Source organism: Numida meleagris, chromosome 7, assembly GCF_002078875.1.
Source record: "Numida meleagris isolate 19003 breed g44 Domestic line chromosome 7, NumMel1.0, whole genome shotgun sequence".
Classification (NCBI taxonomy): domain Eukaryota; kingdom Metazoa; phylum Chordata; class Aves; order Galliformes; family Numididae; genus Numida; species Numida meleagris.
In genome coordinates this window covers 1,553,253-1,577,208 of record NC_034415.1, presented here as the reverse complement: position 1 = coordinate 1,577,208, position 23,956 = coordinate 1,553,253, and the positions used below count along the sequence as shown (strand labels likewise).

General features: G+C 37.4%; 1 protein-coding gene across 29 annotated transcripts in view; it reads right to left on the bottom strand.

Moving 5' to 3' along the window:
* The window catches only part of KIF14 (kinesin family member 14), a 190,195-nt gene that overhangs the window by 148,531 nt on the left and 17,708 nt on the right, over window positions 1-23,956 (bottom strand). For 17 of the 29 annotated variants that reach the window (XR_002441355.1, XR_002441365.1, XR_002441348.1 and 14 more), the window contains exons 20-34: window positions 23,797-23,890; window positions 22,766-22,904; window positions 21,838-21,938; window positions 20,198-20,292; window positions 18,989-19,210; window positions 18,651-18,835; window positions 17,263-17,427; window positions 16,150-16,269; window positions 15,417-15,491; window positions 14,669-14,807; window positions 14,252-14,530; window positions 9,339-10,215; window positions 4,237-4,409; window positions 1,939-2,057; window positions 94-706 (exon numbers count right to left, since the gene is read on the bottom strand). Coding sequence is in view for 6 of the 29 variants with exons in the window: in XM_021405424.1 (XP_021261099.1) it covers window positions 14,136-14,530; window positions 14,669-14,807; window positions 15,417-15,491; window positions 16,150-16,269; window positions 17,263-17,427; window positions 18,651-18,835; window positions 18,989-19,210; window positions 20,198-20,292; window positions 21,838-21,938; window positions 22,766-22,904; window positions 23,797-23,890 (1,730 nt within the window). In the remaining 23 variants the exon portion in view is untranslated. Of the gene's footprint in view, window positions 1-93; window positions 707-1,938; window positions 2,058-4,236; window positions 4,410-7,861; window positions 10,216-11,721; window positions 14,531-14,668; window positions 14,808-15,416; window positions 15,492-16,149; window positions 16,270-17,262; window positions 17,428-18,650; window positions 18,836-18,988; window positions 19,211-20,197; window positions 20,293-21,837; window positions 21,939-22,765; window positions 22,905-23,796; window positions 23,891-23,956 lie in introns of those variants that run through there. The other 12 variants (XM_021405424.1, XM_021405425.1, XM_021405430.1 and 9 more) reach the window with 9 other exon arrangements.

Here is a 23,956-nt window from a genome sequence, read left to right as displayed (position 1 = left end):
AAAAAATGTCAGAGGGACATTGTATTGCTTACTTTATGAAAATATAGGTATTTGCATTAAAAATATCAAGCAACAGTTAATATATCCACATACCTTTCTTCCTAATTGTGTTCTATATTTCACTGATTTGAATTTTGTGTTAAATTTTCCTTTCTGCCTTCAATAAGCTGTGCTACGGGTGGTCATCACAGTGAACTTGAAGTCAACAGCTGACAGATAGGACTGTATCTTCAAGGCAACCTACAGTATAAAACAGTTTATACCCTATCATTTTTAAATGTATCTTCAAATAGAGTTTTCATTTTATGAACAAATAGAATTACACATAAAATATGACAAAATATACACTAGATACGAAGTTGCACTGAAACAAGTATGGTTTGGTTCGTAAGAGAATATCTGTTGTATCATAAGTGTGTTTTAATAAGCTTACTTTCCTTTGACACTCCAGGTAAGATGAATTTGAGTTGTATCCTGAACGAAGGACTGGCAGGACATTGCTGCTCACTATTAGCATCTATCCACAGCTCATTTGGATTTGCAAATTCTGCAGGTTTTGAAGGAGTAGTCTAATTTGTTCAGTACTTGTTGCAATGATACTTATTCACCAGAACAATCGAGTAGGCAGTCGTGTAATTTGCTTGCTTGTTCACTAATTTTCCAGTCATTAAATGCATTTTAATTCCTGCTTTTCTTGAATCCGTCTCTGTCCATACCAAAACGAAGTTGCAGATTCAGACGATGTAACAAAATAAATAAATAAAAGCAGAAAGAAAAACATTTCTACCCACTGCAAGTTCGACAAGATCTTAAAAGGATGACATATGAACATCTTTCCATACATTTCAGAAGGCAAACCTAACAGACAGATCTCTTGGAACAAAGAGTGGAGATATCTGAATTTCAGCCCCCGGTGCTCACCGTTTCATAGAATTCAGTCCAGTGTTGACAGACCAAAAGCTTTAAGCTCAACTAAACATGAAAGAAAACACTTTATCAGAAGCCTGGATACTTAAAGCCACCACTTGGAAGGATTAAGTGCACTTTGCGTATCTCTTTGCAATGCCAGTTTTAAGGCTGGAAGAAGGTTTTCAGAATAATCATGAAGATATAGAAGATGGAGACCCTTTACAGTCAGCAGTATCTGTGCATCCAAAGAACACGGCCGTTTTTAGAAAATCTCACCTATAATACAACACTTGAACAACCTCCTTATTTATGCAGCTGCCCTGTCTTTGAAGAATTGTATTTGACCTTTTTATTGTAATAGTGGTATAAGTTTACAAGAGCTAGATACTGCTTGTGGCATGCATGGAAATTTTACTATTTACCAGAAAGCGGCACAAGTGTTTTTCAGAGACCACATTACAAATCCGTGCAACTTATACGGCTTCATCACACTTGTGTTTGCCAAGTGTTTGCATTATTTACGCAGCATCAATAATTTTCTAGTTGATGTAAAAGCTAAAGAGATCCTGGAATAATTACTGTACAACAGCACAGAATAAAACAGCCATAATTTATACTACTTATTCAAGTAAACAGCAGCCTACAGTTAGCACTGGAAAGGAATACGCTTAGTTTTTGAATTCTCCCTTTGACAATTGATGCCATCATATAAAATAAAGACTGTCAAGAGACACCTTTCATGTTGATCTTGAATATCTTCTATTACCAGGCCAAAGTTTTGAGAGCTGCATATGCTCTTCATGGAATATAACCTACTTTAAAGTTTTTTATTATAATTATTCTGATAAATAGGTGACTATTTTGGACTCCTTGGCTTTGCAGAACAGACACAGTAAACATGCTGGGGAAATTCAGGAGTATCAGTCACGTAAGTTACATGGAATTTGTAACTACTTTTCTAACCCTATAAAAAGCTCACTAAGTACAGCATAAATGCACCTCAATTTAACACGCATCTTATCTTCATACCTTCTGTCGTCTTCACCATGCTGTAGATTTAAGGAATTTGTTAGGTCAGGTTTGTTCTCCCCCCTTCCTTGGCCTCCCTTCAAAACTGGTACAATTCACCCTTCTCCTAGGTGGTGCTTCTAGGAATAATAACATAAGAACAACTACTTGTATTATATAAACAAGCTTTCTCAGCTATAATTGACTAACGAAAATTTTCTCCTCTTGTTTTCTGCTCTCAAGTCTTTGGGATAGAGATTTCCTCTAGGTTTGGAAAATACCTACTACACGCTAAGCACTGATGCGATTTAAATAGCATCAAAAAATATCTTGATCTAATGAAATGCCTGATGGAATCTCTGCAGAGGCAAATTACAAAGTTATATCTTTTTCAATCTCCTTGTACAGCCTTCGTTTTTCTTTACACTAAGATAGAAACGTCTACATAATTTTCATATGAAAATAAACAAGAAAACCCTAAGGCAGCAAAGTGCTTCCAGCAGACAAAGCACAGGCTAAGCAACTACAGGCAGCACAAACATCGATGTTTGCATCTCGTGTAGATGGAATATATCGCTGTGCTCTGAATATTGTGATATTTGATAGCATGGAAGTAATAGAAAACAGATCAGATGTGCACACCCATAAGAATGTACTTACTCTTTCTTTGCAAAGAAAACATGGAAATCCATTCCATACCAGGTTTGGATGAATGTAACAGGAACCTAATAACTCAGCCAGAAACCACTATTCTACATGAATATGGCTTTTATTGGCCTCTGTTTAGATGTTGTGCTGAGAGACATGGTTTAGTGGGGTTATTAGTGCTAAGTGGATGGTTGGACTGGATGATCTTGTAGGTCTTTTCCAACCTAGCTAGTTCTATGATTCTTTTGATCATATAAAGAACATAAATAATCTGTCAAAAGAAGCGTACACAGCTCCTGATTTTTGCAAATTCTCAAATGTTACAGTCAGGGAATGCAACTGTAAAAACAAAATTGTTTTATTCAACATGAAGATGACTTTGTGCATTTACAGTTACATTTTCAATTCTATAGTAAGAATTTTTTTTTTATTAGTACTTATAGTGACTTCACAGCCCAAACATAAGTAGGAAAAGCTGTTGGTATGCTGCACTATATACTGAATTATTGTGTTCCTATTGAAAAAGCATGCCAGATGACCCCTTTCTCAAAAACACATAGCAGATGAAGACACATCACGACAGGAATTTTTGTTAAGTAATAATCATGCTAGCATTGTGCAACAGTAAAAGATACCAACATCCCATTAAATGCATAGCTTTCATCTTTTAGGACCCTTAGTAAGGCTGGAGAATATTTCAGAGTCTCATTGTATCTCTAGTCCCAAACAAATATCCCATTTAACTTAAATATACCAGCCACGAGAACCAGGAAAGTTGAGACTTCTAGGTTAGGGTGCTACGCAGCGTTCCACATTCCCAGACTACTGGGGTGACTTTCAACAGTTCACAAACCGTCTATTGGATACTACTAAGAGTGCAGTCTTTCAATAACTTCTTTTTTAGCGTTCAGAATTTTTTTTCTCTCAAAGTTCCATTTATCTGAGAAACCAGGAGAAAAGCCTGCTATTCTGTTTTCCTTCTCTGTGCATTTGCGAAGAGCAGATGACTGTTGTCTCAACCAGCAACCTCTGTACTGAGAAGTGCCCTCTCAGGATACGGCATTACTGGGTTGAAGCACACAGCCCAGAGCTATCTTAATTCTCTGGACTTCATAACCTACCAATAGAGTGTCATAAACAAGCTTTATGTATTGTGCATTTGACTGAAGCCTCATGTTTCCTCGACCACTGCTGTCAACTAAAACTGTGGGTGTCTAGTTTCAAGGAGGATGAAAAGGGGTCAACCTAGGTGGCAGTTTTAAAAGCAAGTTCCACTGGGGTTCTAGGTACAAGCACAAGGCAAACGAAACCACAGGGCTCACCTGCACACAGCGCTTTTGAGTTCAAGTAATCAAGCCTACTTCAGCTATCATTGCGTGCAAGGTTTTTGTCTACAGTGGGCCTCTAGAAAGTTAACTCTAAGTTTCAATACAGTGTCTTATCTGTGCACGGTAGGTACTAAACTAAACTTCCGTGACAGCTCATTCATGACTATTCTCTCAATATTAAAAACACCAGATGCAGAGGAAAGATCCTGCAGAAAAAATTATTTCTTCAGTAAGGGCTGTCCATAAAGATACAATTCAAGATTTGCTGCGTAACAGAGATAGTAACCCTCTAATCTGTTTGAATACTTTCTCTCCATCTGCTGAATAGGAAATAGTTTCTCACCTTTGCAAAGCACTTTGGGATCTGCTAGATGAGAAGCACTGTAGATTCCCATGTAATTTGAGCCACAGCAGGAGAACAGGAGGTAGCGTTACAACAGCTCAGTAGCATCAGAAGTTAGAGAGGTCAAGCTGCAGCTATCACGACCCAATTGTATCAGTACTCTGTAAAGAGAACTGTGAAGAGAAATGCTCTTTTGAAATGTTATCTGCCAAAAAACGCATCTATTCCTGGCTTTCTAAGAACTATTAAAGAAACCGAAAAGCAGCACCCACACCCACAACTTCAAGTGCAAAACTTGATGCATACATCAGGAGACAATTTCAATACTGATCTGTCTGCAAAACGTGCAACTTCGCTCACGTGGAGAAATGATATTTATTCTTAAAGATGAATTGTTTGTACAGGAACACACAATAGAAAGATATCCTATAGACAATAATTTTTGCTAATATGGTATGGAAGTTAGCTAGTGATGACACTGCTCCCATACTCACTCAGCCGGCGCTGCTGGCTCACAACTTCAAAATCCTTATGAGACACTTCCATCTAGTGGCTGAAATTGGAATGGCTAAGACTGCTGCGGTAAGCTGTGACGTAGGTTTCAAACACCTAAGCCTATCTTTCAATAAACAGCTTAACATTTGACCAAGCTTTTCCACCACCTTACTGGAGTGATTTTTTTCGAATTCCCATCAAATATCCATCTTCTTTAGACTACTCTTTTCAAGAAAGACAAGGTATAACCCAGCAGATCTTTTCTTTTTCCCCTTTCTAAATAATAAAAGAAAGATCACAAACCTCTAAGAATTCTTATCGTCCATCGTTTTGTTCTGAAAATGCTGTTCACAGAGTGTGCTGACAAGTGTCAGAATTAAAGTGTAGGTTAGTACAAAGCTAACAGAACAGTGAAATAAATGCCAAAAAAAGACAAATGATTTTGGACAGAAACTTAGTGAATTGGTCCAGGCAGTGGGAAGTTTTGTTCAACTGCATTGTAGGATCACGCAGAGAATTATCCCATCTATCTGCTGAAGTAGTCATGAGACCTACGGCAGCACACAGACACAGGTGCTCCTGCTACTAGAATGTTTACGGGGCCCACAGTCCAAGAAAAGCTGTGTCAGGATGTCTCTGTATGGATCCCTCAATACCACATAAGCCTGCAGCGTCTCTGGGTAATCCCAGAAGTCAGTGACCCACTAACATGACAGTAGCTTGGGTTCAATCCTATGGTAACGCCTTAGGCAGATGCAGTGGATTATTAAGAGAGATGTTGACAAAAGCTACTTACAACCAAGAAACAAAAGTAAGTGATCTAATACCCTCATTGCAGTAGTCCATTGCTTATCGGTCTTTTGCTACGTACAGCCAGCTTCCTCTTTTCTCAGTGCTACCTAACAGCATGCCATCAGCAGCTTTACATAACCATCCGGATTCCTTCTCCTGTTAAGTAGCAAAATTAGAATAACTAACATATTGTTGCATAGCAGGACGAGAAGTACAAAGGAATGAACACCTTTGCATACCTCTCTTCAGACTACATGCTCTTGAGTAACAAGCATAGCATAGAAAGTTTAGATATATTACATGTAACTTATGTATGTAGGTCACTCTAAAAGTAACGCCCCCTATTTATTTCCACAGAAACTACAAAGAAACTAGAGATGGAAAGAATATAATAATGCTATTTGATAGAGCAAACTCTCAGCTACACAACGCTATCTTTCAACAGTCACCACCGTTAACTATACATTTCCACCAGCTGCAAATAAGAGCCTGCATGCCATACTTGAATAAATCTGCATGGCCAACCTCCACTAAACGTACCACCCACTGCCTCACATCCACTGCTTGGTCTCCAGAAACTTTCAGCAAGCATCCAAGAGTGCCAGTGGGTGCCATTGTTTCCTCCTGGAGGAATTCAGTGACACACCTTTGCTTCACATGCACTTCCATGTCAGGCACCATTTTGTCAGACTGCCCCTCTGCTGCCATCTGTCACACAGCAACAAAACCAACAGAATACTGGCAGGAAGGTTCAGTTTCTCCTGCCATATCACCAACATCCACCTCCGATTTAACAGGACAACATAATAAAATAAGAGGCATTACTTTCAGAGCGGCCCATATATATATAGCTATACCTTATGTAATTTATCATGCATAACATATATTATACATATACTTCACCACTTGATTAATTATCTTGTAGAAAGATCCAAGATTATGAGAAGAGATTAAACTTGCATATTACTGGTTGTAACCAAGAACTGAAGGCCGGCTAAGTCAACACTGACATAAGCTTCTCCACACATTAATTATTAACTACGTAAGAAATGTTTTTAGGAATATAGTCTTGAAATTTCAGGGCTAAGAAGCATACACAGAACTTCTGAAATAATTTCCAGTGGGAGACAGTAGTGGGGGAACAAAATGGAATATCAACAAACTGAGTCCCATTTACCAGTAGCAAACAAACCTGATAAAGATAGCTCAGGAGTATGAAAATATCATTTGTTTTATTCCCACTCACCCTTCTGATTTTGTAAAGTCTTCTGTGCAAAATTTGCTTTTAGAAACTGCTTAGGACACCTGCATTCAGTGTAGTCCAGAATAAAGCTGTAGGACACTCTACTTTTGAAGCAAAATATCTTTGCTTCAACGCATGTAGTTAGCACATTTCAACTTGATATTTCATTGAGCCACCTCGGGCTTTTTTGTCTCCTTGCATACGTGGGCATATACAGACTGTAAAGTTACACTGCAAACAAATCACAGAATCGTAGGGGTAGGAAAGGACTTCTAGAGATTATCTACTCCACCCCCTGCTAAAGCAGGTTCCCTACAGCAGGTTGCTCAGGAAAGCGCCCAGGCGTGTTTTGAATATCTCCAGAGGAGGAGACTCCACTGCCTTTCTGGGCACTGTTCCAGTGCTCTGTCACCCTCACAGTAAAGAAATTTTTCCTCATGTTCATATGGAACTTCCTGTGTTCCAGTTTGTGGCCATTCTCCCCCTTGTTCCATCGCTGTGCACCACCACAAAGAGCCTGACCCATCCACTTGACACTCACCATTTGTATATTTGTAAGCATTGATAACATCCCCTCTCAATCTTCTCCAGGCTGAACAGTCCCAGGGCTCTCAGCCTTTCCTCAAGAGAGACTCTCCAGGCCCCTAATAATCTCTGTGGCCCTCCACTCAACTCTTTCTAGGGGACCCCTGTCTTTTTTGAACAAACCCAGAACTAGACACAGCTCTCCAGATGCGGCCTCCTCAAGGCAGAGTAGAGGGGGAGGATCATGTCCCCTGACTTGCCAGTCACGCTCTTTCTAATGCACCCCAGGATTCCACTGGCCTTCTTGGCTACAAGGGCACATTGCTGGCTCATGGCCAACCTGTTGTCCACCAAAGAACCTACGTCCTTTTCTGCAGAGCTTACCTCCAGCAAAAGCTGGAAAAAAGAGCATTTCAGATTCTATTTGCTGCTTTTCAAGTAAATTTACATTTTCTCTCTCTCTCCCCCATGTATGTGAACCCTCATCTTCAACAGTTATTGCTTTATAAAAACTATACTTAGTTGTCAATCTTGAAGAAGATTTTTATACATTAATAGAAAACACAGCAGTACATTTAAAACATCTGTAATTAAAATACTCAAGTATAATTCTTTAAATACAAACATTGTACTACTGAATTAATATAATTTCTGAATTCCATCCTGGAACTGTTTCCTGATGCTAAATGCCTGAATAACACCAGTATTAATACAGAGAAATATTCAAATTCCCTCTAGCCATCAGTAAACCCAACAGAATCTTCCAGGCTAAGAGCTATCACAGAAGCACCAAATGCAGTCGTAGCAGAGGTCAGACTTCTGTTGTAGAGGTTACTACACCAGATTGCTCCGGTGCAGTTAAGATTACAGTCAAATTGGAGCACAACAGGTTCCTGGAAGTAAGGATGAGAAATAAACACACAATTCAAATAAAAAGAAGCAGACTTCGGTAGAAAACTGGAGAAGTGTTCATCTGTATAAACAGACACACTGAAAGTAGAAATTAAAAAGATTATCTGAAAACTCAATACCGAGGCCAGGACAAACCCTCAGAAGGTAGTCAAATCCACTGACAGCTCTAGAGTAACCAATCCAAAGGTATTAGAAACGTATCATCACAGTAAAAATGTACACAACATTAGACATCCTGCTTCCTTATCAGGAGCTCAAGTACATAAACATTTTTCTTCTGCTTCTGGGAACTAAGTTGTATTTCAGATCTATGACCAGTTCTTGTGCCATTTTACACGTATTGCTTTTTCTACATCTATATGTATACACCTAGCTAGATAGCTACATTTGTGACTTTACATTTGAGTGCAAGATTTTGCACCAATACACTTACGTCAGTGTATATCACAGCTTCTTTTTTCAATGTAAAGAATCTCTTTATCACACCATGCACACTATGGGGAGTTGTAGGAATGTGTTAATTATACAGAAAATTAGAGATAAAACAACACATATCACTACAAGAAGACAACATTTTTATAGCAATATAAGGTGCAAATAGTTTGGCAATAAGACCAAATGCAGAGTTTTGTACTCATTAAAACACACTGGTGCCATTTAACGTATACTTAAATCAACACAAAGTTTCAATAAACCCACAGACTCTTAAATAAATCGAAACAATCACGGTTAATTTGTAGGCTTGGGGGTTTTTGTTTGGTTGTTTTTAACTTCTGATGTTTGTCTCTAAGTTATATATAGATCTATATGCAAAAAATATAAATACAATATTCAGACAGTAGCATATAGCAATGTAAGTATTTGTTATTAGCCTACTAGAGTTGCGTAAAGATTAATGAAGTAATGCCTGCAATAGGCATTAGGAAACTGGATGAAAGCCATTTAGTATATTTTTCAACTTCATGCGTCTGGAGTTTTTTGGTTTGGGTTTTTCTTTCATTATTAGAGATGAGTAGAAGTTTACTTGATATCTCCCTTCGTTTCCCTCAACTCTTCGTAAACTTCTCTAATTACAGTTTAGTTGTACTTACATTAACTGAGATATTCAAAATCACCTTACAAGATTGAGAAATACCTGCAGGATTAGTTTTTTAGGCAGTTTATGCTGCTTGCTGTTGATGAAATGTCAGCTCACGAGAACTCTTTTTCAGTTTTGTTTTCACTGCAACAGTCAAATTATACAAACGTGGATTAGAACATGTATCATTTCCTGTTCTAGAAACTAACACTACTACAAAAACAGACACGACAAAACAACAAGAATGAAAACAAAAAATAGAAGGCAGGAAAAAATAAATAACCAAGTTTTGTTACATCTACGTAACAAGTCCTAAAAATAGCAGATGAAAAAATAAAGACGAATACAACTTGTAACTTTATGTAAAAGTGAAAGATTAGGACTTCAAAGAAAGCGAACAGCCCTTCCTTTCTAAAACGCATCAGTCTCAGTTCCCATGAAAGCCAGGAAGGGAATTCAAATAGCCTTCTAAAACAAACAAAAACAAACAACCTTACCATGATGAGATTAGAAAATGAGATTAGAAGAGTTGCGTAGATTTCTGCAAGCAACCAGACTCATCTAATCACAGTATTTTACAGCATATAATGAATGCAAGGAAATTTCCTGTCCAAAAAGAGCAGCTTATATTTGCAGAACTGAAGCAGACGTAGACTCCTTTTTTCTTCCAGGTGACATTACTGGATCAAATTAAATGGCACCTTGCTGGTTTTCTTCTCCTACAGTATTCTTATGAGTCAGTCAATTAGAGTTTACATATCCTTAATTTCTAACACTGGTACTTGTTCTTTAAGAGGCATAACTAGAGTGCTCCTTTTTGTAAAAGCTCCTTTCCATACATTAAGTCTCAAAAGATGAGGTTATTTGAAGGCTTCTCAAGTAATCCAGTATTCATATCCTGAAGATACACTTCTCCCAGCGTGATTATCTTCATCTAAAACAAAGATTATTTTATCCCGATTAGGGATTAAAACGAGTTGTAATAAAGTAGTCAAGTAGCAGATCAGCGTTCTCAGAATCAATATAATGCATTGGTAAAAGTGCACAGAGTTTTACCTGAACTCTGACTGAAGAATGTTTTCATGGTGGGATAAGGGAGAACATGAAAGGAAGGGAAAGGAAAAAGGTATCCCCACAAACTATTGATTACATTAGTACACAAAACAAAGTAAATCCCACTCCGGTCTCTAAAGGTTTCTTCTTAATGCCTTCCCCACTGCCCGTCCTCTCTGTGCTAATAACTAAGTTTAGGCCAATACCATAGAAGCCCCTTCTCTGCAAATACATGTGATTGAGATCTATAGGTACCTATGGCTACAGCGAAAAACAGTTAACAAAAAAAGAGCAAGACAGAGACAAAACTTGTGTCCCAAGAGGCACCCCATGAAATTCTCCCAGGTGCAGAGAGGCTGCAGACTCGTGGTCCTGCTGAATTTGCAAGAGACCAGAATAGCAGGAATTGGCCAAATCTGTGCGAGATCACCAGCAGACCTTCACATAACCCTAACCACATCCACAAAGGCATTATCTGCTACATACAAAGGCTACACTGAGGTGATCCTAGCTCATACCTACCTGTAACTTCTTGGAAAGGAACAAACGTATGTTCTATTCATAACCCTATCAATTCATCCCCAAATCTGCCTGGCATGATCACAATTCCTTGACATTCATAATTTACAGATTGATCAACCTATAGTTATAAATATACCTTACCCTGATGGTACACCCCTTCCGGTCACTCAGGTGCATTGCATGCACCTGAGCTCCCCTGGGTTGGCCATGCCTTCCCACCAAGTGCTCCATCACTGCTTCAAGCCATGACAAAGCATTTCCACTACAGAAGCCCAGATACTATGAAAGGGAGGAAGACAAGCTGTACAAGCTATTAGCAATATTTTCATTTGACGTTCAAAAGCCAAGCCTGATACGATTGAAGCTGCACATCAGCCCACTGATAGCTCCATTAGAACTCCATCAGAAATCCCCTTGCTAGCATGGTCTTTTTCTCCTGATTTTTAAAGAGACTAAAAACTGAAAAACAGTTTGAGCCCCGACTTGTGATAGACTTGACCTTCCTTTTTAAAAAGTAAGAGTAGTAGATAAATTCTGTTATTGACACACAGAACTATAAAAACCAAGACATTTTCTGAGCATTAAGCACCAGAAAGGCAAGCATGATTAATCACCTGGCAGAAGGAACATCACTGAGTGACACATTTGAAAAAACCTTGACATCACTATCTAAGCAGAAATTGTAAAAGACCGACTATTACAGCATTAATAGACATAGATCACATCACAAGTATTCTGCCTCTGTGTGCTGTTAAATATCCTCGTAGTGGAGGAATGAACTTAGGTCAAGGCAGTTTTTTTGTTTCACTTGAGTTCTACAGAAGACGACTTTTTTTAGTATTTCAGAATGCTCCCAACAAGTATGACAAAGGTCTCAAAAGCAACTTTATACAGAAGAAAACCAACAAGGAATTTACATTTGAAGTTGTAAAAATTACAATGAGTTAACATGATCTAGATTCACTCTTTACAGTGTTAGCACGTAGGTATACGGTACAGAAAAATCAGTTTCATTTTTTAAGATCTTTCTGCCAAATACGAAATCATACATTTACAGAAGTACACCAAGTTCCTCTTCGCTTTTGAAGTACAGAAACCTGAATAACTCAATATACTTTGTTAGCCCCTGAAGAGATTAGTAAAGGCCTTAATCACTTTCCTACTGTAAACAGCCCTGCACCTCAAGTAAGAAACACATTATCAGATACAATAAATACTGTTATTTAACACATTTTAAATAATAATAAATTTTATATAATAACATTATTTATTTGATGGCAGCACAGTGCTGCACGACAATTTTGGACAGAGTAATAAGGTAAACTAGCCTTCAGATAATACATTACTAGTTCAGCATAATTGCATTTCCCTCCAAAGTAGAATAGCACAAAACCCCAAAAAAACAGCAATTCAATTTTCAGAGAAAAAGGATGTTTAACTCTCTTCACTGTAGCCCATTCACAGAAAATAATTCTAAAAGCCTGAACTGTTCTCAAAGACCAACATTCTCAAGATGCTGTGCACTTTCCCTTGGAAGTAAAGATGATAGCTACGAATATGTGGCTCCCAAGCTTCGACGTAAAGGAAAACATGTATGTTGCAGACCCTAGTTTTCCTACCACAACTGTCAGGTGTGCTAAGTCCAAGCCTCCTGGAATCTAGCGATAAAAAACAAATATTCTAAAACACTTCCATTTTTGCTGTTAGTTTTCACTGGCTTCAGCCAGCAGACTGAAGGTAAGCAGTTAAACAATAACTATGGGGAAAAAGCGCAAGGAAGTAGCTGATTGGGAATGCCATTTTTCTTTTTGGCATAGCAGAGCTCCTTTGTTTCTAATGCTGCTGTCATTCTGTAAGTAAAAGTGTAGGAAACAATCCACACAAAGGGCTAAGATGTAGATCTGTTGCCTGTCCTTCTAATAAATCACATCCTAGTAAAAGTTGCAAAGAAAGATGAAATTATAATGAATAACAAATAGCAATGTTCTTTAAAATAGTTCGAAGAGTAGCACAGTTAAGTCCAGGCCATAACAACATGCATTTCTAGAAAATTTATACCTCAGAGTAAGGCAGGACTGTAAGCTAATCAAACACATGACGAGAAAGCAGTAATGTTCTAAAATCAGCGATATGGACAAAACCCTCTTGCATTTATCAATGGGAGGGTTTTTTTGTTGTTTGTTTTTTATAATTCCAGAGAACATCAGAGTCACTTGCAGAACACTCGTCAAAGATAGAGATGTGCGTAGACTTAGTCATGATACTTTCTTTGCCTTATTTTTCACTTATTAAGTGTGAAACTTCAACTTCAACTAGCCCTATGCCTGTAATACATACACTCTTGTTTTACTTGTAGATTGTGCAGCAATCAGTGCAACTCTCCACAGTCTCACAGGATGATTTGCATATTATTTAGGAAATGCTATGCTTCTAGTTCACTGTGAATAGTACTCGAAGTGAGTTGAGCAATCAAAGACAACTTCTAGCCACGCAACATGAACTTGCTTCAGAGTTGAAGACCATTAGCGCCGCTAGTTTAAGACCAGATTTTTCAATAGACTACAAAACCACTAAAAATAAAGATCTGTAAAATACTTTATAATCTTATTGATATCTCTTCCCCCTACATAAATAAATACAATGGTTTTTTTTGTTTGTTTTCGCTTGTTTTTTTTTTTAAATAGAGTTGGTGTATGAAAGGTATAAAAAACAACACTTCCAAGTTGCTGTAGCCCTACTAGGTCAAAATGCAGAGGAGAAGCAACAAGGTTAAGAAAAAAAAAATAAGAAGAGGTACCCATATCATCTACCTTATTCTTAAGTGCCCTTACTCCTAACTTAAGGCACCAAAGTCAAAGGCCTAAAACGAAAAGATGCCATGTCCTAAAGTTTTTATATTGTTTCCTGTTTTTCCCCCAATAGTTTCTAATATCTTACTTTACGTCATGTCCAAGTTATGTTTTTGTTTTCTTTGGTTGTTCATTGCTTTTTTTTTTTTTTAAATATATACTTACTGTACTTAATTGTGTCTTATAAGCTTAGTCTATACTAAATTTTTTATTAAAACAAAAGACTATATTTTGAACTCTAACAAAGTCTTAAATTTCTTTTTCCCTGGGAAATGTTAGGCACTTAGTATCATACAATAAAATTGTTTATTTCCATATCACTTACTAATCAATACTAGCAGTGTGTTTTAGCATACATTTAGCAGAGTAATATGTTACCTTCCCTTCATGTAAAGGAAAAAAGTTTCCCTGAATTTTTGATAGCAGTATTTTATACCCACTCTATCACCCTATCAGGTGAGAGCTCCCCCGGAAATGCAGGTAGTGACTCGAGTTTATAAATGTGTTTTGGAACTCCCTTTTGTTTCCAAGAAAATTCAGCTTCACCTGTTTCAACCCGTCCTCCTTCAGTCTCAGCAGTTTCATTACAAGGAATCTGAGATACTGGTTTTTGCTGTCCTTGTTCGAGTTCAAAACTCAAAATAAGTGAATCAACGAGAGAGTCCAATTCATCTAAGTTCATAAATGGTATGGATGTTCTCTGGAAAGGATTGCTTGCAGAAGCAGAAGACAATGCAAGTAAACTGAAATAATTGTTAAAATATCCAGCTATGATAGAAATCTCTCCCGCAAAGGTCCTGAGCAGGCTCGTGTTTCTGAACGACCCTATGAGAAACAAAAGCCATCAGAATCAAATGTAGTAATTTGCAGAAAGAGACCAAGCAGCCTTCCCTCCCCCTTGCTATACAGATATCCTTTAGTCTACAAGTTATTACCTAGGCCAGTAGTAACTCAGGCAATTACCTTGTAAGGTAGAAGAAACAATCTGATAGACTTCAGATAGACACCGCTCCAGTTCCAAATATTTTGCAGCTATGTTAGTGCTTCTCTTTATTTCCTGATATAGACATTCTTCTTCCGGTAACTGAGATTCTATTTCTCTCTGTATTAATAAACAGTAATTTAAGGAGACCCAAATAAACAACAGCAATCCTTAATAGTTAAGACACTACTACAGACTTAGTCACACAAAAGTAGGCCATTGAAACACTAAGTAAAAGGGATGTTATGCCACTGGAAGATCTCTGGGAAGAAGTGTATTTTTTTGACAGGAGGAAAAACAAGCAAGCACAGTAATTAAAATCTCGAGAATGGCCTGGTTCTTTGAAGGTAGATAAATTATCTGTCCCAGCTTAATTCAAATTCCAGCAACCGCTGCCATAAATGATTGCAGTAGTTACCCAGTTGCACTAACATTACTGAACTTCAGGCCATTCATGATGAACATAGACAGAGGAATATATAAATAACTCTAGAAACGGTAAGTAAAATTAAAATCAAGCACTTTTAAGTGGAAACGCAGTGGCCAGAGAACTTGCGGTGTTCCAATCACAGGAATGGCGTTAAGGGAGGAAGTGGTGCCATAAAATTCTAAGCATACGAAACATAATTTCAGTTGTTTGTTTTTGTTGGTTGGTTTTCTTTGTTAAAGGCACCTTTTCAGTTTAGAACTCAATTTCAAAACACAAGTTTCGTGAAATATTTTCCTTACCTTTCTGCAACAAGAGACATTATTTTCCAGAAATCTGGCTAGTGCTATGGCATTGTCCTTTATTTGACTTTGAATCTACAAAGAAATTTTTTATTACATGTCACACTTGAGTCAAGACACAGTAGAGATACAACAATATTTTAGAAGCAGAACAATGAACACTGCCATACTAATGAGGAAAATACTCAAAAGCAAAAGCAACGTTTTCTGCAACGTAAGATGGAATTCCGTAAATAAAACAGTCGACATTGTTCTCTACCGGTTGACACAGCTGCAAAACTTCATATAATCTATTATTAAAGGAGAATCAAATGAGTGAACTTTTAAGTGTTCATTAAAGAAAGGTTCTCCTGTAATTATTATACCACTATTATTTTAAGTGGTGAGGTAAGCTCTTAGCTCATACCCAGTGTTCTCTCTCTGACTTCACAGTAGCTGGAGACGTTAGCTAAAACATTTTCTCAACCAACAAGTATACGTAGGACTCCTGCCAATAGAAAATTATCTGCGGCAAGTGAATAGCGTTATTTGGAAAGCAGTTTGTACAATTCCTTTTGCTAGAAACATGAAAAAAAATTCTGCAAGACTTCAATCACTCTCATCTCATAATTCTGTGATTTACTGTAATTTTATTCCATACAGACTCTCTGGAAAGAACTACAGAAAAAGAAAGCAATATGATAAAGCATCTCTAAAAATTAATCAGTAATTTTTAATTTTAATATTATCTCACCTCATTTTGCGGATATTGTTTCAGTAGTTCGTTCTGCACTACTCGTGCTTTTTCCTGTACGGTATCTGTAATGAACTCCAGCCCCAAACCTACTCCATCATAAACAGCATGTACAAAGTCCTTGTAAAACAAAAGATCAGAACATGATTAAAGGAACTCATATGGCCTTCTGTAACTACGTAACGTGATGCAAAGTGCAGCAATGAAAGCATAGCAGCAAAGTCCCTGGCTACAGCAAGCGAGGACTTGCTCAAACATAACAGCCGGGGTCTCAGAAACAAAGGAAAGAACCTGCGTACCCTTGGAAGGCCTCAGGTACACAAGGATCTCCAGCAAGATTCCCTTACCTCCACTGCCAACCCTTAAATGAGGTCTAGGAAAGGGTGGATCCTGGATGCAATGCACCCGAGCTCCTCTGGGTTGGCCCTGCCTTCCCAACAGGTGCTCAATCAATTAGCATTTCCACTACACCTTGGAGCTAAAACAGATTTTCCATAATGGTCTAGAAGTAATTTTTTTTTTCTTTTACAAGCAATCGTTCATTGTTGGCCTATTTAGCCAGGTGTGATTCTTGAACAACAGGGGCTCCTTAATTTTACTCAGATTTCTGAAAGTTCAGCATGATATCAACCAAGACTACTGATGTAAGTATTGCATTTTTTGAAATATGCCTACTTGTATGATCTCAGTGCAGATGCAATCCTAAAAGCATAGCATTTCTTATTTGTATATCCAAGTTGTACTGACTTAAAAGTTCCGGGTTTCTTGATTGCGTGATTTGGTGTGTTTTTGATTGCTTTGATTTTTGTTTTTTCTCTTCCAACGCTACAAGCATTAACATACATACATCTTCTTCAAAAAAATGAAGTATTAGGTAAACTGGAAATAATTACATCCATTAATTGTTTGATAAAATCATCATACTTCAGATCATGACTACTTGAAACAAATGTTAACGTCAACACTAAAATTACTTCATGATTAAGGATTACTTCATGTTTTAGGATAAAGAAGAAATACAGAAGCAACTCAAAAATATTGTTTAGGACAAAGCCTTTATGCTCAATTACTTTTGGTACTCATCTATGAAGTCATTATTTCTAATAAACATACTTTCACCTGTAGACTGCTTGTAGGAATACCGTTCTCTTCAAAAAAGGAAATATCAGTTCTCGTGAATACTGCCAAGTGTCCTATGCATTTTGTTGTCTGTTTTACTGCTTCGTTGACTTTGCTCTGTGCTTCTGTTACCATTGACGATATATCTGAAGAACATCCCTTAGAAATAAAAGCATGTCATTCATTGAAACTACAAAGCATACCCATTCAAAGAGGATGCACTTCGTATACTGTAAGTTTGTAATGCCAAACACGTCGTTGCATTTTCAGCTTTAGATCTTCCCACTTCCAATGGTTTCTCTACCACAGATAGAAGCCAATACCTTACAACCCTGAAGAGAAACGGTATCATTATACTACACAGTTAAAATAGAATTACTCTTTGGAAGGTTTGTAACACTGTAATGCAACGGAAAGCACAGTAATGACAGCAGAGTAGCGAGGTCCCGGGCTGCAGCAAGTGAGGACTTGCTCAAATACAACAGCCGCGGGCACAAAAACAAAGGAAAGAATCTGATCAACTTAGAAGGCCTCAGGTACACAGGGATCTCCAGTGAGATACCCTTACCTCCACTGCCAGCTCTTAACGAGGTCTGGGAAGGGGTGGATCCTGGCTCCACCCCTTCCGGTCACTCAGGTGCATTGCGTGCACCTGAGCTCCCCTGGGTTGGCCCTGCCTTCCCACCAGGTGCTCCATCACTGGTTCAAGCCATGACTTAATCATTTCCACTACAAGGCTGTATACCATGAACAAGAAAAATATTTACTGCTGACTTTTTTTTCATAAACAGTAGCACTTCCCATAATGTAAACTAGCACTCATTTTGTCGCTGTGTATTTTATTTTCCCCATTCATCTTTAAGGAAAACAAAAGGGCTAAACTAAGTAGTATTCTTATCATCACTTAGAGCCATTTGCTCAATTGTCAGATAAAACTCATAACTGAGTTGCAGATACTTTTGAGGATACTGTGTGACTTCAAGGAACAAGTATAGATACGATCCAGTTAATAGCAGCTATATTCATGTTAAAATTAAAGTAAAAGAAACAGCTCACTGCCCTCTACAACACAAGAGCTGATTCACAGTGATTCCGTGTCATCCCTACCTGCCAGATCAGGACAAAAACCATACTGACAAGCCTGTGTTGTTAGGACCTAGACACACAAGTCCGCATTGCACAGAACTAGCAAAAAAATACCAGTTTAGCCAGTACAAACATATCCTTTGCTATTCATCTTCCTTAGCTCCATTCATTTGTTGTTCTGTGTCCTAGACATTTGACTGTTTGTAGCACATCTGTAGTTAATATTACTTTAATGCACAGAATTTCTCTACACAGCAGCGGAACCCTGTTCTCTTATTCCAGAATGCATGTTTTACCTGCAACAGTAACTGTAAAAAACCTCCCAAGTTCTTTACTTGCTGTTTAATTTCTTCATCGATCTTTATAGATCCAGTGCACTTCTCCACACTGTTAATCCAAGTCTTGATTAGTACCACAAGCTGGTCAAAAGCAGAGGTAATTTTGATGCTGTAGGACTGAGCATCACGATCAACAGAGCTAACTACAAAAGAAATAGGAGATCATCAGAACGTCTCCTCCACAAATGGAAGCAGGAATGTTTATTCTTTACATCACCAAACATATGACTGTTTGCACATCTGAAAGGCAAGTCACTTGTAACGCTTATCTTAATGGCTATGAAAGCAAGACTTACAACTTTTTTGACATTCTTCATCTTGCTGCTCATAGGCTTTAGAAATGGCAGAAACTCCAGAAGAGATTGTAAACAAATTAATCAGAAGATGATCTGCAATGCTCTTTCCTGCTTCATGATTCTGTTCCAGTAAAGCTAAAGCTGAACTTATAGATTCTTTGCAAATTCCAGGAAAAAGTGATTCAAAAAAGTTTGGGCATATGCTGGATTTGTTCTGTGAACCTGTATGGTATAGAAGTAAAATATATACGCATGAAACTCTTTGCAGAAATAAGCAGTCATAAAATCTATATAATAACCATTAAACATTTCTGAAGAAGCAATGTATAATTGCCAGAGATAGCAAGTTTGAAAAAACGTGTATACACAATTCTGCACAATTTCTAGGCTTAGTCTAGTACAAAGACAAAATCCTTAGTGAAATTCTTTAACATAAATCCAACTTTTTCAACAATTGAACATACAGAGAGACAGAAAATGAAAAAAACAAGCCAACCTAAAATAACTACAAAGGCACATTTGGGAAACTGAAGCATCCAGTATTTCTGGGGAAAAAAAAAGTTTATAAAACCTGACAAAGAGCTAGGGGAACCCTCAGCAGCTAAATGAATAGCAACAACTTGAGCACAGTCTCCAAATAATTGTACCAGCCTTGAGCCACTGGCAATTTGTTACATGAAGTATCATCATTCTCCAGTAAACCTCCAGTTAAGTGTAGTAATGTTACAAGTAAAACTCTTTAAAAAAAAAGTTTCAAGTGCTGGTTAGAAATTTTTATCCTAAGAAAGCATAACTGTAGAAAGTAAGAAAAAGATCCACTGTTAACAGATTGACATTGTAAGCTTGAATACATTACAATTAGGACACTTTCCATTTTGTTCTCTGGCCTACTTTTTTTTTTTTTTTCTCCATGATTACTAGAAGTTCATGTATTAACTAAGTAGTATTTTCAAGTCCTCAGTATAAAATGAACAGTGATCTACCATATCACCAACCTCACACAGAGGGTGGCAATGCACTAGAACAGGTTGCCCAAGGAGGTTCTGGATACCCCATCCCTGGAGGCATTCAAGGCCAGGCTGAATGTGGCTCTGGGCAGCCTGGTCTAGTGGTTGGCAACCCTGCACTCAGCAGGGCGGTTGAAACCCGATGATCTTTGAGGTCCTTTTCAAACCAGGCCATTCTATGATTCTATGGTATATTAAGTACCTGATATGTAGGATGCTTGCGTATTCTGGATTGGCTGCAATTTTATACCAGATAAACACCCAGAAATTCTCTTGTTCTTCATGAAACTTCTACTTCTAGAAAGGATGAGAGAGTGAAAACATTAAGAACTTGAAGAATCTCTCTCCTAGTGCTCGCTGAAGGATCAATGAGTATTAATATCCACCAGGCATATGTGTGTATATATATATATATTCACATATACGCACACACAAACACACTTACAATTCATAGAACTTGTTAACATAGAACCTGGGATAGCCTGCCCTTGATGCTCTCTGAAACCACACATAAAGAACATCAAATCTTAGAGCAACACACGGAATTCAATTTCATTCAGCAGTGTGCATGACTGAGACTAGTTAACTGATGACAGTGCAGCAAGGAAGCCTGTTCCCCTCTTCCAGTAGCTTTTCTTGTACAGTTCAGTTTCTAGTAGAGGCAGAACAAGAACAAGCACGCTTCTGAGATTCAAGAATACACACCTACAACATTACAATACCGTCCAGAAGGCAGCTTCAGACAAGGCCAAAGTGTTCCAACATTATTTTATATTTAGACTAAAAAGAAACCGTTTATTCATTATGTTCTTTTCAGACTTGCTTACCTGGAACGATCACCAATTACAATCAGCTAAACTGACCTACTTCACAGCAAAATAACAACAATCGTATCAGCTGCAATCCACTAGCAGAGCTATAAGGAAGCATCAGTTAGCATTTGTGTTACAAGCTACAATTTCTGCAAGTCTGGAATTATAAACGCAGTTACAAGGCTGAAACTTCAAATGCAAGGTCACAGACCAGCTGCAATTTACTCTTTAAAAACATTGCTGTTGTATTATGGAAGTATGAAGAAAACCTTAAAAACAATATATTTCACTCCATGCTGACACCTAGATATTAAGTTTACGAAGTCTCATGCATGTTTTGGCCAAATGTACTCTTGGCTCTGGGGGAGCCTTTTCTCCCCTTATCCGTTTCGGAATGAACAAAAGAGCTCACTAACACAATGTATGGGAAAAGTAAGGATGGTAACAACAACTGAAGTGCCTATTGAAGACTGCTTGTGCTACTAATTGAATACGCATGTGTACTTACACCCTTAGATCTGGCCCTCTGGAGGTTGATCGAAAATCCTATGCTAGAGGTAAATTGCTCAATTTCTGGAGGTAGCTCTCAGAAGATAATTGGGAACAGTTTTTACCATCAGCTCATTGTCAACTGTTATACATAAAAACCTGCTGGTGCTGATCACTCATGCATTGCTTTCCACAACCTTAGAAATACCATTGTTTTATCTGCCAAACTGCTTTAGTGGGAATGCAATTTTTATTATTACACTGGCAACATGTTGAATGTTAAAACACATTTCATGAGGGAGAACACAGTAAAAGTGTACTAAGATTACATACTTAGTTTAACTTTCCCCATTCCTCACATGTTTTCTTTTAAATTAATTTGATTTTCATTTAACTTATCATTTGTAGGTTTGTCATTATAATTAGCTGAAATTTAAAAATTATCAATAAAAGATTATGAGCGATACAGAAGTATTTTAATAATTACACAAAATAACTTCTGATTTGTTTTTAGCGGGGTGAAGGAATTACAAATTATCACCTTCTTCTGGAAAGAGAGGAAACTGAGGCGTCTGAAAGGTCAGGTTCCCACTCATCAGCAGGGTCATAAAATACATCAGCAGCTTTATTGCTATCATTACTCTGGAAAATAAAGGAAACAGAGGAGAAGGAAGGTTAAATAGAAACAAAGAGATAATAAAGCATACAATACCAGGATGAAGACATCCTGTTCTGCTGTACAACAGTAGATTTCATGCTTTCCTTTTTGTTAGGATATGTATAATTCAGAAATTAACTAACTGGCAGCTAGGTTGAGATGCAAGTTTTTAAAATACAAAATGAAACAAGAAACATTTAGTGAAGACACTCTGCTATCCAGCATCTTGAGATATAGTATACAGGAATACCAAGTCAAAAGATTTTCCACAGCTCTCTCCATATCACAACATCTATTAAAATTCTGTGCATGTAATTCACACAAAACCAGACATATAAATAAATAGATTTGTAATGGTTTTAGCCATATTTTTCGCATACAACACAGAATCCATTCTTAACTATTGTCAAGATTCAAATAGGTTTTAGTAATAAACACAGTATACTTCTACCATTGGAAATTTTTGCATCTCACAGAATTATATTGTAAAAGAATGTTTTCTCATTTTTTTTTCTTAACTTTAGTCTGTTATTGGTTTTTTCCCTTTTAAAGAAGACAGGGAAAGATTTTAATCTCTGATGCATATATATATATTAAAAAAAACAAATATATACAACAAATCACATATACATGATATATATATATGATGAGGGTGTGTGTGTGTGTGTGTGTGTGTGTTTGTTTGCTCGAAGATTACATAACAAAAAAAAGCCACAAGATATCTTCTCATATGATTACTATGATTATTGAAATATCTTTGACAAAATGTTACTGCTTATTAGTTAGTGGATTTCCATAAGTTCTTACTGACCTCATAAAGTTCTTTCATTGCTGCTAGTTTGCATTCAAATTTCTCCAGGCTCCAGAAAGTTGCTATGCCCAGTTTGATGTTACGAACCTGCACTTGAACAGAAGACACTGTTCCTGTTTTATCATCGATTGTGTCATGCCTAAGAATTTGAGAAAGTTTAAAAAATAATGAAAAGTAAATACAAAGTACATGTATGTAGATCATACAGAGATCAAACATTTGATTACAAGCCCAGCAATTGCCCAGGACATCATGTTTCTCACAAAACACAAACATTAGTTTCAGCTATTAAAATCATCTATATGTGAAAGAAAAAAAGGAATCCCTGTAGTCAATACCACCATATAAATTCCTAGCTCTGAGGAAACTCAGAACCAAATACATGCTATGGACTTCTATTGCCAGAAACATCTGAAAGCCACAGCAAAACACACCCACTCACCCCTATTATTGTAGCCACATTTACTGTTGAGTTTCTCCTGCACTGTGTGTATCTGTGCTCCTGCTAGGAACGCCTGGCCATTATATAGAAACTGCTGGTGTCAAGCACTCAGTTTCCATGGCATGCACGTTCTTAAGTTTTCACTTTAAACTACCTCTGTTAAGTTTACAGGGCTACATTATAGAGGCTGACACAAACAGCCTGGTTTAGTTTTGTCCAAAATTAGAATCAGAATCATTTCCATTGAAGAACACCTTCAGGATCAGAAGACTAACCAAAACAAGTAATGCATTTAATGTGCCTCAGGAGTGCTTTGATACGCGAGCTGAAGCAGAAGGGTCATAGGCAGCATGAGATTCAGCCCCAAAACATGCTTGATCCAAAATTAATTGCCTCATGTAAACATACCTTGAAAATCTTAATGTAAAATTCACATTTCAAAGTAACACAACTAAGTTACACATTAGGTGGGAAGAGTGATCTGTCATGTTCAATTTAACAGAAATCTGTTCAAAGAAAAACAAATAGCTGGTTGCACTTATAGAATCCCCACTACACACGCTTATAATCAGCTCACTCAGATACTTACCTGTTAAAAATAGTATTTTTCCTTAATTCATTACTAATGGTGTTGGCCTCTTTGATCATCACAGATAACTTCAAAGAATTCCAGTTAAGAGGAGCTAATAAAGAATAAAATACTTAATGATCAAGTAATGCAATGCAACAGCTTAAAGGTTTAAAAAAAA